Consider the following 20,351-nt stretch of genomic DNA (forward strand, 5'->3'; position numbering starts at 1 on the left):
CATATGTTCAGATGCATCAATAGTCTCCAGAACCGGAAAAAAAATCAAATATGAGACTGCATTTTGAATGGGATGCAAATTATACTGTAGAACCATTACACTACCATAAAAAAACACCAAGGTCCAATCAATAAAGTGAAATAAGAGACAAGTTAGTTTTTATACTTAACTTGAATTTCCAGCAACCATCTCTGACCTTGAAAGCACATTTTCTGCCTTGTCTGTGATTGTTCATCAGAACAGTAGGAAATTCCAAGGCCTGTGCTATGTTATCATGTCCCATTCCAGCATAGGGCCTTTTACCGATTTGCCTACATTAGAAGTACTTTTTTTTTTTTCCCCCAAGCATACCCTCCAAAAAGCTTCTCCCAATCAGATTCCTTCACAACTAGGAACTCTCTACTGCTTTCCTACCTCAGTGTTTTTCACACCTACTCTGCCCATTCATCTTTCTGCTTAAATTATTCTCAATTTTCTGATATGTTTTAGATGGGGATTATAAACCTGCTTTTAGCCTTCATTTTACTTGGCTGTAACAGCAAGCTCTTCTACTCTCCTCTCATAACAGAGGCTGGGAAGAATTTTTACAATTTCAGTTTGCTTTTCTGAGCAAAATGTCTGTTCTGTAAGATTAAATCAGTTCACTTTTGGTTGATGAAACAACAAAAAAAAGGAAGCTGTTTAAATGCAACACACACTAGTGGAGTCCACACCCTCATGTTTAGACTAAAGCATGTAAGAACCACACTGAATCAGTATGATAGTGCTCAACACCATGCAGATAATCTCATAAGAGCTGATTTTATCTTTATACTTACTTAAATCTTGACATTTGATTGTGTTGAAGTCAAAGTTTATGCAGAGATAATCGCATGTGTCTCTAAGGTCTGGGATGGAAATTCCATCAGGACAGTTAATGATTCCGGTTTTGTAATAATCCTGCAAATAAAAGGCCAGTTTTGGGTGAGAAAAATAAAAATAGTGTGAACTGATCATTTTTAATTAGCTTTTTGTTTTGTTGATGAACACTTTTTGTTTGTGGAGTTTCAGGGACTGTAAATAGCTCTGTAAACAGTAGAAACAGCCCTGCCTGTCTGAAAACATACCTACATCTCTTCACAGATCCTCTAGGGTCTGATAAACTGTGAGCTCCAGTTAAAACTTCCCATGACGTAGAGTTTCATAACATCTCATATGCAATATGCACTTATAAGTACTACAAAGGCAGAACAGAGCCCAGGAACTACAACGGCATGACATGGGAAAAGTAAAAGGCAACATGAGCAAATATCTGTGATGTTGACTCACACCAAAACTGACTACTTTTTCTTGTTCATCATCACAACGCAAAACAGTAATAAAAGAATATGTCCTGGGGGTATGCAGCTGCCTGGGAGATAGCTCAGCTTTGCACATGTGACAAATCAATCTTTTTTTTTTTTCCTCCCCTCTATTCTGCAAAAATCATCTTACCAGCACAGTCCGGAACACAGCTGAGCTAATTCCTTCTGCAATTTCATATTCTCCTTTTTCATTTGGCCTGGTGAAATTATATTCTCTTCCTGGTCCGAACATTCTGAACAGATATACATAAGTTTACATAAGTGCACAAGTAAATTTAAATTCATTCTTTCTAAAGACCAATAGGTGCAATGAGTTTAAACAAAACCAGGAGTGACACCTATACACAGTAACTTGAAACCAATACTCGAATCTCTTACATAGTAAATAAACAAAAGAGCTGTCTCAGCTAAATCTTGCTACAGCTGGACTCTGTTGCTATAGCTACTGTATTGCATGGAACAAGTCATAGCTCAAAGAAACAGACCATTCAACCCTGGGTCAGAAAACTCCCTGTGGATAAAGCCCTTTCACTGGAGATATGCAAGATAACGCTCACATGCCTTTTGATCGCTTGCTTTACATTACAACCTGCAAGAGTCATCAGCCCAACAGAATCAGACTCTCTGTCAAGGGACAGGGGTGAAGGTGCTGGCTATACAGAAAATAAATGCTTCTTTTTACATTAACAGAGTCCAATCTGTAATGCGTCTTACAGGGAGCTGAATGACTTCTTCCGTGGGAGAGTACTAAAAGATAACAGCAGGAGAAGGAGATGAAGCATGATCTTTTTCCCTATTACGGAAGGAATTAAGTTACCAGTTGTCAACAGGTGTACTACTTATGAGCAAGGCAAACACTTGGGGAGAAGGCAAAAGCAAACCGTGTCTAGCTAGAAGTGCTCAATTTGAAGGAAGATGACTGAAGACACAAACATTATCTAGAGAACTACCAAGGCGCTCGCTCTCTCTACATCTGGTCACGTCTTCAAGGCCTTACTAACAGGCAGGTTCTGAATGAAGTCAAACTTGCTCCACTTGTGCATACAGATGAGATCATAACACAAACATTACAGGTTTATTACACTTCAGCAAACATTTGACCCTCTTGAGGTGTCTTGAAAATGGTGGAAATCATCTACCTTCCCAGCATAGTATCAGGGTGAGCAGTGAAAATCTGTGGGTTCACTGCAAATCGAGTGCCATCTACCACAAGTGTCACTTTCTCTGGAGTCACTGTCTGTGAGTTGATGCTTGAAGACAAAGCGCTGCATCCATGGCGTTCCTGGGTATTAAAATATTCAGTCTGTCTTTTACTTCCATCTTGAAAATGGCAGTTGTGTGTATCTTCAGAAGCAGACAACATGTTGCTGATCTGGGGACTCACTGGACAAGCAGTATGTCGGCATTCAGAATCTAAGCCTGATAGAGACAAATACTGTAGAGGTAAAACATAGTTTACTGAAGAACTTCATTTAATAGTAATGCTTCTTACTGCAATGAGAAAACCGAATTATACAGTAACAAAGGATGTCAATATACTAACTGTCAGAATGATGTTATATGACATAAGGCTAGGCTGTATTTTCAAACTGAGTCAGGAGTTGCCTTGTGGATAAAGAATTACCCCATGCTTAATGCTACTTATAAAATCGAGATGGATTCCATTGCTAAAGAGCAGGAGCACAGGAATTAAAGAAGGCCAGGAATACATGAACACAGTATGCCTGATACTGACAACTAACACATAGCTAAAAATTGAACACCCCACAAAAAACCAAAAACAAAAACAACAAAAAAACCCACCACACCTCCCTTGAAGATTAGCATAAGGTAAAGAATTATCCTCACCCTCAGTCCTAGGACCTGCAGATGGGCTATGACCTCCTAGCACCACATTACTTTTTCCTGACTCGTGGTCTGCTGCAGTTACGTCTTCCACAGAGCAGCTGGACTCCAGACTTCTTGACCAGTCTGTCCCACCAGCACAGTTAACGTTCATGCTGGGCCTCCGTGATGTTAGGTGTTGACTGCGTTTCCTAAGAGAAGAGCTAGGAGGGAAAACATCAGGTTGTTAGTTTTGGAAGGAGCTCTCAAGCAGCAAAGCTCAAATCCCTGTATCTGGTACTGCGAGCAAAGTCCTCAGGGTCAAAAGGCACTTCTACTGTCTTAACTGAGCTTTGGAGAGGCTTGTGATGCTATTCATGCCTGTACACTAACCTAGAGAGGGAAAAAAGGAGGAGGGGGTTAAAGTAACCAAGGGTCTATTTCACCTATAGCCCTTTGATATTTTTATTTAATTTTTTTTTTTTAAAGTCTAAAACCACTGATGTCTTCAGATCACACGCGTTCCTGCAACTAACTTACTAGCCATTGCCTGAACTCCAGCCAACTACAGCTCTTCAAAATATTTATGAATCTCTCAATTCCCAGGACTAGCAAAAGAGAGCTCTGTAACTTTGCTGTAGCGTGGACTGTAACAGTTGCCCAGATAAAAGTTCAGGCATTCAGGTTTGGCTAGAAGGTTCCCTACTCCCAGACACCTCGTCTTCCTCTTCCTCGATTTATCCCCCTCCTGTCACATAGGGCTCACCCCCACTGCTGAACCCAATACAGACCTACAATAAAACATCAGGCAGAACAGCCATGACTGCAGCAGCCTTATACATATCACACCTTGGCTTTGCCTGATATACACAGCACTTTAACCATTGCTATTCAAATCTTAAATATCACTCCAGAATATGCTCTTAGACGTCTTCCTTTTTACTGTTTTGGTCCCTTCAGTTAAATTCGTCTTTCTTGTTCCCGTTTTTAAGACTCTCTTCCGCTCTGTTCTCACTTCACTCCATTACTTTGTATCTCCCAACAGATTGCTTCTGCTGTCTCTTTCCCTCATTCTCTCCCTTGCACGTTTTTTCCCCCTGCTATTGACTTGGACAAGAAATAGCTCTCCTTCCTTGGCTCCGAGTGTTTTCTTTTCACTCTCTCAAACACAAAACACCGATTTTCTTCATAATGAATTTACCCAGTAACACTCTCCCAACTCCCATGTTTTTTTTTTCTTGGCTGCTTGAAGACTCCTGTGCTCACAGGTGCCAGCTAAAAAGCATGGCAGAGCACTGACATGGCTCAACATAAACCAGACAAAAAACAGGTCTAATAAAACAAAATGATAAATAAGAGTTGGCAAGCTTTATGGTCAAAACATACTGGCGATAAAGACTGTATGAGCAGTTCAGTGGTCAGTTTCAAGCCCACTGTTAGTTGCAGTCTGTGAAAGCATTTCATTCTTAATTAGGAATTTTAAAAGGGATAGCATTCCTTCCTCTTGTTGCCTAAAGCAAATACTAAGTTGTCAGCATTATTATCCGTATATTTTTAGAAAATCTGTTGCTTACACATCATGTGATATTCATCAGAAGGAAGACTTCAGGCAACAGCAAAACCACATGAAAAGCTTTTTTTTTTTTTTTTTTTTTTTAAAAAAAAAGGCCCTGGCTGGTAAGAACAGCAACAAGAGAAGCCTACAAGGCTCATGTTAGCTCCAGCAAACTTAACAGCTTGCATGACATCGCTATCCCACTCTCACCAATTACCAAGCACTGACCGGGGCTGTCATCACATCCCGAAAAAAACCTCTCCCACTACTTTCCGAGCTGTGGTTGTGTGCACCCCAGGGAGCCCCCTCAGCAGTCTCATCAGAAACCTCAAGGCTGCCTTGCCTGCATTCACGCATGCACAAACCCATCTCCTGTTGCCTGAGCAAAGGGCACCACAACCCTGCTTAGAATAAGCCCCTGCGATCTTTTGCCCTCTTCTCTCATGTGTCAGAGCGGCAAAGAGGTAGTAAGAAAGGCCAGCAGCCCTCTTGTGGGCCATGGGTTTGTGGAGTCACAGAATCATGGAATATCCTGAGATGGAAGGGACCCACAAGGATAAAGTCCCCACTATCTAAGCAGAACACACTACCGTAAGAATTGCATGCACGTCGCACAAACTGTCCCACTCACACAACTACAGGATAAACCAACCGTCCGAGGAACAATCTGCGTAAATGAATAAACAGAGAACATGCAGAAAAAAGTTTGGAATAGCCCTCTACCCCCAATTTAAAACAAACAATTGTACAAAACCTCAGGAAAAAAAAGACTTTAAATCAATTTCAGAACTGACAATTTCAAAAGCAACAGAAAAAACAAACCGTTCCTCTATTTTATACAGCCTATTGTAATTACTGCGAGGAAGCAGAGCTGTCCAGACTGCAGATATTAACCTATTTATACAACTAATGTTGTGGGTTTTGTGGTTTGAAACATTCACTGAATGGCATACATCATAGTTATGCTCTATTTTTTGACCAAAATGTTTTAAAATCTGGTACTGCAAGCTTAAACATATTTCTAAAAGCTGCAGTTTGATTTACCTAGGCAAAGGTGTTTTGAGATGGGGGAAATGCAAGGTCTTTGTAGCACAGATAAGGGATCTTCTTGGGAAAGCCCTTCACGTGATCAGTGCCTGAGATTAGCTACTCACACAGCGGAAGGCAAACAGCACCCTGGGTCCCCCTTCCCCCACCTTTTCCATACAGAAACAAGCTCCCCGGTACAACTGAGGTGCCACCATGCTCGCCTGGGAACAGACTTTGCTCTGCGAAGTGAGAACTCTATGAAGCAACCTCGATAAGCATAAAATGTACTTATGCCTCTTTCTGTCAAGACAACTTTGTCAATGCAGCTCGGCCAAAAAGCCCCCCCTAAGGCACCTGAACACAAGTATTATTAGATATGTAGACACTACGTTACTTTAGTTTTCCCCCTTTTTTGCTTAATCTGCCTAACAGGATTTTAGGAAAAAAAAAGCCTCCGCTGGTTAACACCCTTCTCCTCATTCTTTTCCACTACACTATTTTTAGCACCAGTGAAAGATGCACAAGCTAAGAGAAGATTCGGAAACAAATGCTCTTCACAACTGTGGTGGTTCTCATCAGCATCAAGCCTGATTTTCATCATTGATCTACAGAGAGATGAATGTTCAGCCATGCTGATAATCACACTTGGGCCCGGCTAATGCTGTTTTCCTGTCTTCTGTCCCCTCGCAGCACGTCCAAATCCTATGTTACATGTCAGAAGAATTATGGCAAACAAGGAAGCATTCCTTAATGCCTTGGATCTGGCTGATAAAATAAATACCCAAACTAGTTGTTTAGCATGACAAATACATTGCAGTCATGCTCATAACCCAGAAGGGAAACTAGTACATAGACTTCAAAAGGCCATACTCAAACCTGACCAGCTTACAAATATCCTGGTTTCCCTTCATGCCTACGATCAAGGTGAACTACCCAGGGTGAGAATGAATACCTATACAAAATTATTAGCACTATTCATCTTCAAAGCTTTTTACATATATTATCTGCTTATTCCTCCTACCAGCCCTGGGAAGCACTGCAGGGAAGTCTTTTATGAGAGAAAACAAGGACAAAGAAGAGACAATCTGCAGGAGCAACCAGAGCATCAGGCCCGCTAACCAGGCGCTACTCTAACTTTTAAGACGCTGCCCTTGCTCCCTGGCTGTGCCCAGGCAGCTAACTCCCAGTTAGCAGGACAGATACTTGCAGGGTGCCATCTTCTTTTGAGGTCTGTTTCCACGCACCTTTCTACCACATGTTAAGTGTGAATAGGCTGGTACCACAGAACCGATGATAAGCAGTAAACAAATACCCTTACTGCCTTAGCTCATTTCTCTATAACTCAATTGTATGCTCAGACCTTGAGTGGCCAGGTAGGGCCCACTTTGCAGAAGAGCTGAGGACTCACAGACAGCTGGATTTAGAAGCTGGGAACTCACAAACATCAAAAGCCTAGCATCACGTTCAGCACTGAAGATCAGATCTAAACAGGCTGTGATTTTTATTTTTAGGAAAGCAAATCAGCGTCACAATGAAAAATCAAAATTCACATCTGACTCCCAGTGCCGGTTTTGCTTAGCTTGGAGCACATAGGTCTCTCCTCCCTCCAGAACAAGACCATGTTAAGAATGAGCTGTGCAACCCAAGAAGCACCTCTGTTCTCCAAACCACATGCTGAGTGTCAGGGTGAAGTCATCTTTATTAGGGCTTGTTTAAAGCTAACAATTTTGTCAGGAGAAAAATATGGCAGGGATATTTATTTTTCTTTCAAAGGAATTCGAAACAAAGTTTTATTTGACATAGCATCTGTGGCAAACACAACCCATGCTATAAGCCTTTTGCAGAGATAAAGAGACTGATCCTTGTTCTACTTAATCCTTAAGAAAGAAGTAAGCATACCAAAACGTAAAAAGGCTGGGAAAGTCTTCAAAAGATTATCCTTCCCCACCCTAATGAATCAAACAGACATCCAAACGTACTTCCCAAGGTGTAGTTCTCACCCAGCTATTAGGAGTGAAATACTCTAAACGGCCTAACTTGTTCAGACCAACATAAACTGCATGCAGGTGATGTGAGCAAAGGAAGAATGCAAATACAGGAACATTCCCAGAAAAGAAAAAAAAAAAAGATTTAGTTGCAGACCATTTCATTAAGCAAAAGATAAAACCAGCAGTACATACTTGCTGGATTGTAACCTCTTATTGTATGAGTTGTTCCTCATCCTTACCCCTGCTTTTTATTTATTTATTTTTAATTAATTATTTTTTTATTTTATTTTAAGAGCAATTATAAAATAGTTTGGGAACTTCACAGAAACTTCAAATAAAAAAAAATCATGAAAAGCTGAGCTGCCAAATTCTGTTCAAGAGCAAAACCATTTACTGTAACTACTGACAGTTTAAGCACTGCTTCACTATTGTCTAGCATGACAAGAAGTCAGAAGACAGTAGAAATAGTAGAAGCAAGTAACCTTAATTCATCACATGGTTTGAAAATGGAGAAGAATGACCACCATGCTGAACAAGTGAATCAGATGGTTAGCAGTCTTCCACTCTTACTAAACCACAGCGTAACCACTATGACTGAAATAAAACTCCAAACAACTCATTTTTAAGGTGACAACACTCCTTTAAATCTACAAAAACATTCCCACGTACAATTCTCAGAAACATGAGCAAGCAGGAAACACACACATTCAGGGTGTGCCTGACCTAATTCTACAGTCTACGAGTTTAGAACAAGATGTATTTCTAATATAATGGCATACTTTTCAGAAAAATTTAGCCTCGCTTCAATTTCTTAAAACATATCCTTGCAACATGCAAAACGTTTCTTAAAACATAAAAGCAGAAAAACAAGTTAGCAATGACTGAATTCCTCTTCTGGAGAAAAAGAAGAGGAAACCTCACTGGCATAATTAGGATAAATAATGAGAAGCATTTCCTGTGTGTAAAGATTGGCGAGTCAGCATCGGGTAGGCCTCAGCCATGAGGTAGCAGAGCACAGGGATACTCGCGTTGGGACAGACCCACGGGCCAAGGCCTCATCGTGCCGTACACAACGGGGAGAGCCCGCAGCTGGAGGCCAGATGCTGTCAGCCCTGCACCACGGCTGAGCTGGCAAACCCGGCCTCTCTCATGTAGTACTCGCAACTCGCGTTCGCCTTCACTCCGATGGATCTGCTCTTGTGTCCCCTATGCATTTTTATTTTTTTACTTAACCAAATTCCAAAAATCACACTTGGTATGAAAAAAAATTCATGTTGGTAAGGAGGCAGCAGTCCAAGTTTCTAATTTTCATTAAAACAGTTACGTTTGCCTTTGATCACCACATACATACTTCCCCTGAGAGAATGAGGAAGAAAAAGGTGTACTGCTCATCAGCTCAGTTCAGTGGCAATAAAAATTCCCCAGTTGCAAGAAACCATGCCAGAGGACCGTGCAGGAGAGAATAATCCAGTCATTAAGAAAGGCTGAAAGTAAGTTTCTGCTCTCTTAAAGATTGAGATCACATCTGGGGTCTCATTCTGTAAATATGAGGGTTATCCCTCATATATCCCTGAAAACAGTGGGCTTGAAATTGCATGATCATTCAGGCACGATCAGAGTCACACCCTAATAAATTTGGCTCCAGCTCCTGTTCATTTCCACGTTTAACTTGGGAATCTCTAAAGATTTTTAAAAAATAGAATGGAGAAAATATGGAAAGAAAACTGTACAAAAAGGCACAGGAAAAAAGACAAACTGCTAGCCTGTGCCTGCTCTATCCTTCACGGAGCTTCCCTTCTCGCACAGGAGCCAGCAGAGAGCCTCGGCGGCCAGGAGGGCCAGCCGTCCCCCGGGGTGCACCAGGCACAGCACCGCCGGCCGGGCGAGGGAAGGGACTGTGCTGCCCTGCACTGGCGTGGCCTCACCCTGACTACTGTGTGCAGTTTTGGGCACCACAGTATAAGAAAGACATAAAGCTGTAAGAGTGTCCAAAGAAGGGTGACAAAGATGGTGAAGGGTCCGGAGGGGAAGACGTACGAGGAGCAGCTGAAGTCACCTGGTATATTCAGCCTGGAGAAGAAGAGACTGAGGGAAGGCCTCATCATGGTCTACAAGGAGAAGTGGAGGGGCAGGCACTGATCTCTGCTCTCTGGGGACAGCAACAGGACCTGAGAGAACGACTTGAAGCTGTGACAGGGGTGGTTCAGGATGGATATCGGGAAAAGGTTCTTCACCGAGAGGGTGGTCGGGCACAGAACAGGCTCCCCAGGGCAGCGGTCACGGCACAGAGCCTGCCAGAGTTCAAAACGTGTTTGGACAATGCTCTCAGACACATGGCCTGATTTTTTGTGTGGTCCTTCGGGGACCGAGGAGCTGGACTCAATGACCCTTGTGGGTACCTTCCAACTTGGATATTCTATGATTCTCATGCTCTGCTTTGTTCCCTTCTATATTCCCAGTAAGAGGGAATCACAGCACCTTTAACAAATTGGAATAGACAAAGTAACTATGAAAACTGACTATTAAAACATCCTTAATGTAATTTGTATAACACCCATCTAGAGTTTAAATTGCAAGAAGCTGCTTTTCCTTTTACAAGTTCATTGAAAATAAACACAATCCTATTAACTCTTTACCTACTCAAAAATAAAGAAGGGGTTGATGAACCCACATTGTCAGTATTGCACAATTTACATGACAAGAAAAGCATCAGTTACTTCTTAAAAATTTGGCAAAAATGAACTTTGCAACAGGCCTGAAGCTACTGCTATTGAAGCATCTATATCATGTGCACACGCAGGAACAGATTTTCCAATTTAGTATTGTTTTAGCTTGCCAATTTCCAATTTAAATAAAGCTTTTCAAATTAGTACCCAGTGTTTTTTCTTCCAAGAAAAAAGTCCTATTATTTCTATGTTTATCTTCTCTCACATGCCGTGCATTGTAACTCTGTTTTTTTCCCATTTGTTCTAGACATCGCATGGTTCCAAATTGACAAGATTTTCTCTAACACCTCACTTCAACTCTGGACAACTAACATAAGGGTTTGTAATCAATTCCAATGAATTACAAAAATTAATTCTCTTTTATGCCCTGACATACAACCCTTTTGGCCCCTGCTTTTAATCTGTCCTCCCTGCTTTTGCCCAAATTCTATAGTCTTTAAACATCTGCAGATTCTGAAGGTCTCTCAGTGACTGTTTTTTTTGTTGTTTTTTTTTTTTCTTCCCCCAAAAGCTTTTTTTCAGTTGTCAAGCATAAACCTGGTTCCTCGCTTCCTACCTCTCTTTTGAGTATAAGACTTGTTTACAAGATCAGTTCTTCTCCTTCAGAAAGTGCCACGGGAAGGTGTCACATAAGCGAGGAAGCCAGGGTCACCTGGCTGCCCGGGGCAAGGGTACCTTAGTGCACAGACCTGAGGAACGCACCCTGCCACATGGACTCTCCACCACAGCACAATGCCAGCGCTCCTGTAGCCTCTGACACCTTTCACTGGTCAGAGCCAAGGTCCGTCAGCAAGCTGCATCTGGCACGCTGGATTACAGAGCAGGAAAGACACCGACTCTGCTGCCACAATCGTCTTGAGCCCCCATCGCTGCCCAGGCTGACTCATACACAAATGCTCAAGGCAACGTGAGATTTGGCAGGTCTGATGTTGCCCACTCACTTGCACCTGTAGATATGCCTGTACTATATGAAAACAACATAAAAGTGCATTCGACCAAATTGCATCAGAAAGAAAAACAACCTGGAGCCTTTAACGTGCTTTTCTCATTCCTACTAATGATCTTCACTTCAATTTCTGCTGTAGGTACAAACATAACCAGACAATAAATGAGTGATTTATAGGTTGAACTAGCACAAACACATTACAAAAGGCTTTTCCCTTGTTATGAAATAGCTCTATCAATATATAGTGGACTCATTTTCCATCTGGTTTTGAATTATAGATGGAAAATAACGTCCAGCAGGACTGATGCAACGCAGGCCAGCCTGCAAATTCTGGCAAGAGACAGCAAGAAGGCTGATGAAATGCTCGATTGTTTTCTCCTATTCTGTGCATAGTGCTTCACTGTGAGCAAAGTTTACAGTCTTACCCGTTTACTTGAGTCTTCACAAAAATCTACTGTTTCTACAATTGCAATTCAAAGCTGCAGTCTGCAGTATGGTTTTAATGGCTTAACACTGCACGTCCACACCTTGATATAATATCCATGGTTTGCCATATTCTTCCATAACCGAAAGCGACTGGTTTACTTGCTGAAAGCTCACATCATTGCTGATGGCACTGAGCCACACCAGTGCCCAACACAGACAGCATCATATCTTTTGCCAAACTATCAGCAGCAGGACTCATATATGCAGAAACCTCACTGCGATTTATTAACTTGCAGTAGCACCCTATTACAGACTTTTCCAAAATAGGAAAGTTATACTATAGCAGACTTAACTGGAATGACGAAGAGCATCTAATAGTGTCCTACCACTGGGTGTCTCAAAAGGAAACAGTTTCTGAACAAGGCAACCGGTTAATGTTTTGCTGGGGCTATTTCCCTCCCCAAGAGGTGCAAGGGTACAAGCATTAGAGAGCATGGCCAGGTGACCTATAAAAGCCATTTTCACTATTCGGTTAAAAATAGTTATATGAAAAATGATAGCTGATCCTCATAAAGAACATCTTAACACTATGGTAATGACAGCTTTGCTAGTGCTGTCCAACTGAATTCCGTCAGCAATTTAAATAAAGCTGGACATGCCAACAGAGACTTCCTTTCTAGGCAGAAGATCTGACCAGGGTAGGGGGAAAAACCTGGTGAAAGATGTTTGTAACAGGTCGTAAGCAGGATAATAAATAAATGTTTCCTTTTTAACATATATAATACTGTGCTAAATAAGTTTTTAGGCCAAATGACACCAGAGTTACATTTTGTTTTCGCTTGTGTTAGATAAAGCTACAAATACATGACAAAAATCTTCAACAGGAGCAACAACAGCAGCCAACAGTTTTACCCTGTATTCTCTGTTCCGCAATTTTCGGCAGGGTTACTTAGAAAGGTTTCAAAAAAAGAAAAGAAAACATGTTTCAACAAAGTATATAAGCAAGACCTCCCTTATCCATTAAGATTTTAAAATGCTATTTTCTTTCTCATTTTTTCTTCTTCAGCAGCTAAATCTAACTTTGTCCCAAATTCACATGAATTCCTACATCTACACCACAGAAGTCAAGTCTTCTGAATTATAAGCTATATAAAAAAGCATAAAGACAACAGCATTTCTGAAGTCTATAACCCCAAGTCCGACATACCTGCAACAGTCAGAACTGCTGAACGGACAACATCCCACATTTCCTACTGTAATTCCGGAGCAAACCCTCTGACAATACCCAAACAACACAGCTCCTTACTTACTGGCGGCTCATACGTTCTCAGTGCTACCAGCACCAATATCCCGAAATCCTTCTTTAATAGAGGGAAGCACCAAGTCACCGCAAAGCTTCAGAGTTTAAACAGTTTGCACTGCTACGGTCACTCCCCCAAAGCCCAGATGTCTGATTCACGTAAATATTTCAGTTTAAAAGTCCTCCCCAGCTGATCCATGAAAACTTTGAATATACAAATCCAAATGGTCACAAATAGCTTTATTTTATGCCTCCTACTTTCAGGACCCACTCTCCTCCCCACCTTGAATCTCTCTCTCCGGATTCCCAGTTCTGCCTGTTTTTTGCAAGAATCATTTGGTAGAAAAGGTACAGTTTCATTAAACTCTTGATGCTGTGTGGTTAAACATTCTCTTGCCAATCATCTGCCACACATCTCTGAGACAGACAGAAAGGAATCATCTACCTGAACTTCTGAATGCGCACGTAACCATGTGCACAAAGACTCCGCAGTTTAGAAGACCTTAGATTTGGGCCTGATAAAGTTTGCAATAACTGGGAACAAGTCATTTCAATATTTACTGCTAATGAGCGCCCATAAACAAGTGCCTTCTGCCTTCAGAGCTCTGGTGTCTATGCACAGCATTGCAGAAGCATTAGACATTTACGTGGTCTAGAAATGTTACCCTCTACCAGGTTAGATCTTAACATTAAGAGCAACAGAACGTATTACTGATTTATCTGGATTGCCCAGAAATTGCTCCAAATGCAATTACACAGATCAGAATTAGCTGTAGTATACATCATCAATAATATATCACCTTTAATGGAAATAGAACATGAAGTACAAAACTGTTTTTATCCTGACTCATGCCAGTGATAAGGCAATGTGTACGTACTAACAAGCTTTCAAGTCTGAACATTACATGGCACCTGATTAATGAAAAACGTCTTAAGAGATATTTTACACACAAAAAAAACACCCACCACAATAAAAGTAATTTATCACTAATTCGCCATGTAACTCATGTTTACACAGTACATACACACACAATGTATTGCATGCACTCAGTATTATTTTTAGTTCGGGGGCAAGCATTTAATTCTTTATAATCAAATTATCTAGTCTATCTAGGTAGAAGGGCAATAGAGTACCTGTACTCTATTAAGGAGGCTGGGGGACATTAAAAGAAAGAGCAGCAGCCTCGAGACCCTAAGGCACATTGTACCGCACAAGGTGAGATGGGTGGTCGTAATTCAGCACTGTGGAAACTCCACATAGAGCCCACAGTGCTCGAGAGCAACGCAACGAGTACTAGAGCATTCACCCCCAAACTCAGCAAGGAGGATACACAGCAGGGTACAAACTAACACTTCAGCTCATACCCGAGGGGCTGAACCATCACCCCCTCTGCTCTCCTTTAGCACAGTGCCTGTAGCAGCGTCAGGAACCGCAGGCAGCACCTGAAGCACATAACCTGGAGCTGCTGCCACCACCTGCAGTTTTGGTGTTAGGACCCTATATTGCAGCCCAACATCCAGCCTGCAGCACCATGGAGCTTAAATTACCCTATCTGCTTTTGGCCTGCGTGTCAGTCAGTGTATTTTGAAATACGTAACAGTTTTAATGTAAGTGGATTGCTTTATTGCTAGAGAGAATACCCAGAATAAAGAAAAATTCCTCCCCTCACTCCTGAGCTTTCTGTCCCTTTCCTACAGAAAGTTACTCGCTATGTCACCCGTAACACAAAACACCTACTTGCTATGGCTCTTATTTTGGAAATGCTGTGAGCAGCTTAAAACTCCACCTTCCTGCTCTGGGAAAGATCCCAACAAGTGACTGCTAACTCATTCCTAGCTCATCTGCCACAGCTCCAACTGCCATTCCTTTTTAACCAATTGGATGGCAGCAGCTTGAGGAAACTAATAAGATAGCAGATTTTTGAAAGTTGAATGCAGTTACAGTAGCTATTAACTAAGGAGATTTCAGAAAGACAGAGAACACAGCATAAAAACAACAACAACAACAACAAAACTAAATACTGAGTAATGAAATGCAATTAAATTTCAAAGCGTCCTGCCTTGAAAAAGTAGTTAGTCTGTACCGAAGCTGGAGGAAATGGGTGGTTACTGACATACCCAAATGAGCTCTGATCTACCCACAGCCCTGCCTGTTTCCAGGCCTGACATCAGGCTGCACAATGGAGACGGGAACGGGAGCCGGCCCAGCCAGCCAGCTCCACTGCCCACGGCACAAGCACCCGGGGCGCTCCTGGTGCTCCACACCAGGGTCCGCGGCCTGTGACTGGAGGTCCAGGGACAGCTTGCATCCAGTGGAGAAGAGCAGGACCAGGCTACAAGGGCAGCACCGAGAAATGAGGCAAAACTCAAAGCACTGTAACCCAGCACAGCAGATCCTCTACCTAACTTTGGTAAGAGGCAGGCTGGTGTGGGATCCCTGTTGGGGTACTTATCTGGCAACCCCACCAGGCGCTGCCGTATCTCACCACAACAGTCAGCAGGACACGCAGCTGGAAACCACCAGTTCAGATAAAGCCACTGAAGCTGCTGCCGCACCATGGAGCTGCAGGACCAGGACACTCCCTGCAAGCAGAGGTACAAGCGAAACAAAGGGCAGCTGTGCTGTCTGTGGAAGTAACTGAGTTCACTGAATCAAGCAAGTTGTTTAATACACATTAAGCCACAGACAACAACAGAAAGCAAAACAGATCTACATAAGCCTACATTTTAGAGAGTGGCTGCATTAGTAAACTGCAAGTAACACTAAAGCAATCCTACACCAAAACAAACAGAAGAGTTTTATTTAGCACAATTGCAGCTCTTCAGGAAAGCTCATCCCTGAGTTATTTTTGGGATGCAAGAGTGGGGGGCCATGATTTCAGCTGGGTAAAGCCAATCATTAGTACTCAGTCAATTTGTGTCAGCAGAGGACTTCATACCCCGTTTCCAAGAGCTGAAAAACATCTTGCTCAAGATTTCAAAATAACTGAGGTTTAGGATGGGATGTTGGCAAGACACCTCTTGCTTTGTTTACACGTCTGGATACATATCTTACACACCAAGCATAGTCAAAACACTTTCTAAGAATATTCCATTACATTCTTTCTTATGTGACTAATAAGACTTTCACAAAAATATTTGGCTAGTATTATGTTTCAGCAAAATTAGCCAGGAACCATAGACATATTTTGTGGAGGTTTAAAAAGGAAAATAACCACAGAAAATACAAAATTGAAAAAGCAGAGACGATGCCTATTTCAACACACATAATGAGGTGTTTGTGCAGAGAAAAGGTATCCATTTGGGCACTGAATAAGGCTGCTCTTGAAAGTGAAAAGTTCTAAAATTGAAATGTATTCCAGAACAGTCCACTCCTGCCCATTTTTTATTTGACAAGCAAACCACCCATCAATGCTGTAACCAAAATTACAACTGGCTTTCAGAGTGTTTATCTCAAAGACAACAAGCAAAAGAAAGGCTAGGAATTTTTTATTATTATTTGTTTTAAGGAAAATCTTCAAAGTCTGTCCCTGTGAGGAATATTCTACTCTTCTCCTGAATAATCCAAAAGACTCAAAAATAAATCTTATTCCAATAGTAGAGCTTACGCATGATTTTATCTTTAAGATGAAGATAGGACTCACTGCAGAGCCTGCTAATTAAAGGGTCTATTAATGTACAAAAAAGATCTCTCTCACCCAAAGATTTCAACTCAATCCAGATCAGAAGTGACCAAAACCTTGACGTTTTAGAGCTCTTAATGCGGACTACATGAAAGGAGTTCCCTGTTTTCAAGGTGGCCGTCAACTAAGCAAGACACTTACTAGAAACCACCATCATTAAGTGGCCCTCTTGGTGGTAAGCCTGGTGCAAAACTCCAGAGTTACGGGCAGAAGTCTCAGCACACTCACCAGCAGCAGGTGAACGCTTCTTCCAGCCCCATCCACGGGACACAGCCAGGGCAGCACGAGGGTGCCAGAACGCTCGCTGTCACTGCTCCAACTGCTCCAGGGATAAGCAAAGCCTTTAAGTCTCATGACTGTCAAACTGGCTGGCCTGAGTTCACAAGAGGTTTTGTTTTGAATTGTTTTTAATCCCGTTGTGACAGTCTCCTAATTGAAGATAACGCTGGCTGAAACAAATGTGGTGAGAGACTCAAGATTCTATTTGCTGCATTAATAACAGTTTCATCTTTCTGAAGCGCACTAACTCCACTCTACAACTGGTGAAATGGCATTTCCCATAGATCTTCATAACACCTTCAAAACGATATCGGAACGACTTAACAGAGCAAAGCGAAGACAGATACAGATGCCATGGCATATTAAACAATTTTCTGAAGACAACTGAGAGTTTCAAAACCAGCTTTTAAGAGGAGAGAGAAGCTCATTCCATGATCTTATCAAAGAACATTTTGTAATAGGGACAGACAGACGGGATATACTTATATATAGCACAGCCCTAATGCACTAAGCTCTCTACAGCTTTATAATTGACAGTAAACAGAAATCCAGTTTCCCCCTTGCTCATCCAGTACTAGCTAACAGGCATAATTAGCCTGCTCTTGTTTCAATACCTTACACAGTACATTGAAAGTGAACCATCTCAAAATCATCTGTTTATCACTGCTTCTCAAGTATGACAGCAAAACTGCACCTCAACTCATTTCCTTGCTGTCCAATACATTAATTTGTGCATTTTTGACTGAGCCACGTCGTATGGTCCTGTGAGGGGACTACCATCTGCAGTAGGCTGGGAGCCATGACGCAGAGCTGAGTCACGGTAACCTTTTCACTCAAGGGCAGCCAGAACAGCATGTCTGACCACAGCCTTACACATCCATTTGAAAATGGACATGCTGTTGCAGAGACAGGGGTAGACATATTCCCAGTCCCCATCACTGGATCTGAAACGAGAACTATTCTGGGAGGTGGTAATGTGAAAGGTCCTCTACCACCTGCTGCTAATGCATGCCCAAGGAATTTGTGTGACCAACATTTTTCTTCACTAGTGCAACATCCAAATCAATGGCTTTCAATCGTCTTTTCCTGGAAAGAGTTCATTACCTGTCTACCCTCTACATGCTCTTCTGGGATCTGTAAGAAGAACACAGCAGTCCCTGAGTCTGTTCCCAAGCTAACGTTTTAGGGAGGTCCACTCTGCATTCATTAAACAGTAGTTTATTTTCTACTAAAAGGAAGAGTTTCTGAGACTGTTTTTAGCAATGATACATAGCTACAGTAGACCGCATGGGAAGATGCTATTTCAGGTAGCTCTGCAAGTCTCCTTTCACAAGCTATTTGGCTGCCGACTTGGCCTATCATCACGCAGGGACCTTCGTAACAGGACTGCAACTTTGTGATGTCATTATTAATACTGTACTATGGCTACCCCTTTCTTGACCAATATTTCTATGTGATAACATCTTTTGCCAAAAGGGGACTAACGTGTTGTTAACTGCTATACAGCACTGCGGTCTTATAGCAAATTCGTCACAATGGTTGAAATATTATTTACCTTTCTCAACACCCAAGTTTTCTACTTGGAGTTTCTCAGGTTTTTAAAATGGAGTTAATATCATCACTTTTAAACAATATTATAGTCTGCTTCCTTTGATTATGCTCTTATACTGTGAACCAAACACTTGGCTGCCCATCATGGGCACATGGTATGAGCTCAAGATGAGTTCAAGCAACAAACACATCCTAACATGCCCCAAACTTCGTGCTGAAAGCATCAAGTAATAAAACCAGGCATTACTGTTACTTCTCATGACCTGTAAAGACAGACTGAAGAGCCACGTGAAAAACGTTTACAACATGCTTAACAGAAAACTCAAAGCAGATGGTTACGACACCTCTGGATTCTGAGGAGGCAAGACTGAACATGCCAAGACACGAAGGCACCACAAAAAGACCAAGAGAGGATCAGATTTAGGATTAAATGAGCTAAAATAAGAGGGTTCCTCCATAAACTCCTATCTGAAAGGACATTCTTTTTCAGACCAAAACATAAAACTCATCAACTTCAACACAAGCAGCACAAAAAACGGCACTGAAAAAGATCATGAAACATTTCACATGCTGCAAATAAGGTAAGTATACCCTGAAACAAACACCAATTTAGCTAACTCGGCACACGCTTATTTCCGTTAAAGCATAACTTACTTCAACCTGCTTTTAACTTCATTAAGATAAGCTCAAATAATTCTGGACATAAGTCTTATACACAGGATTCACTTACGATTAGTCTACATAAACTGGTCCATCTGAACCCTAAGAACCACAGAAGACCCTCTAGTGTGGATATTATTACATAAAATATTTGCACCAGTAGAAGTAATCGACACACAGGTTGCTTTGTAAAAGTGATGTAAATACACACAAGTTGTAAACAGCATCACTCCATTTATTTCACTGAACTGTGATTGCTTTCCTAAACAGGAATAAATCCAGTCTGAAGAATAACTAATGACACCTACAAGGAGTTTTGCTTACACACTAACCTGCAGCTTTTTGCCCGATAACTCACTATCTTGATGCTCACATGAATAAAAACATTCCTATGAACTGAGGATATAAGTATTTATAACCCACAAAGTCTCAGTGACTCTCAGTTCAGGGACGGGGGTAAACAAGGACACACCTCGAAAGGGAGAGCCATATCTTTCTGTTAATTCCCCAGGTACAACCTCCTTGCTACTAATGGTTTGTGATTGCTGGCAATGCCAGCAGGAAGGATTGTGACTTTGCGGTGAGGATAAAAGGACACGTGGAACACAGGGGGATTTTCTTCTTTAAAGGCATAACCTACAGCCGGAATGGGATTTGGGTTTGCAGCAACCCTAGCAAAGCAATTCAAAGTGCTCTTTCTACAGATGCGTGTTCTCAGACCCCCAGTCCAACATTTCAGTATTATTATTGCTACTCCTTTCCTGAACAGCTTAAGGTCACTGAGAAGGCAGCACAGAGAGAGCGAGTGGGATTAAAGGGGAGGGAGTCACAGCAACGAAAAGGTGCCTGCAAGCAGAGCCAGGCTAACGTCTCACCCACTGCTCCTCTTCCAGGGGAAAGTCATTCACATGGTAATCAATCAGGGAAAATTAATCACATTCCTCAGAAACTCCTGTTCCCTTTCAGAGCACTGCGGGGCCAAAAAGGAGAGAGGAAAGGGAAGGCAGACTCAAGCCTAAAAGCACGCCTCAAGAACAATAA

The 20,351-nt window shown here is 41.9% G+C and overlaps 1 protein-coding gene across 7 annotated transcripts in view; it reads right to left on the reverse strand.

The window, feature by feature from the left end:
* Positions 1–20,351, reverse strand: part of KCTD20 (potassium channel tetramerization domain containing 20) — a 28,292-nt gene that overhangs the window by 7,334 nt on the left and 607 nt on the right. For 2 of the 7 annotated variants that reach the window (XM_066983150.1, XM_066983151.1), the window contains exons 2-5: positions 3,192–3,391; positions 2,483–2,762; positions 1,474–1,576; positions 819–939 (exon numbers count right to left, since the gene is read on the reverse strand). In XM_066983150.1, the coding sequence (XP_066839251.1) occupies positions 819–939; positions 1,474–1,576; positions 2,483–2,762; positions 3,192–3,342 (655 nt within the window). In that variant the 5' untranslated portion in view covers positions 3,343–3,391. Of the gene's footprint in view, positions 1–818; positions 940–1,473; positions 1,577–2,482; positions 2,779–3,191; positions 3,392–13,044; positions 13,066–13,147; positions 13,282–17,048; positions 18,008–20,185; positions 20,273–20,351 lie in introns of those variants that run through there. The other 5 variants (XM_013200358.3, XM_013200357.3, XM_013200359.3 and 2 more) reach the window with 5 other exon arrangements.

This window comes from Anser cygnoides, chromosome 25, assembly GCF_040182565.1.
Source record: "Anser cygnoides isolate HZ-2024a breed goose chromosome 25, Taihu_goose_T2T_genome, whole genome shotgun sequence".
Taxonomy (NCBI): Eukaryota; Metazoa; Chordata; class Aves; order Anseriformes; family Anatidae; genus Anser; species Anser cygnoides.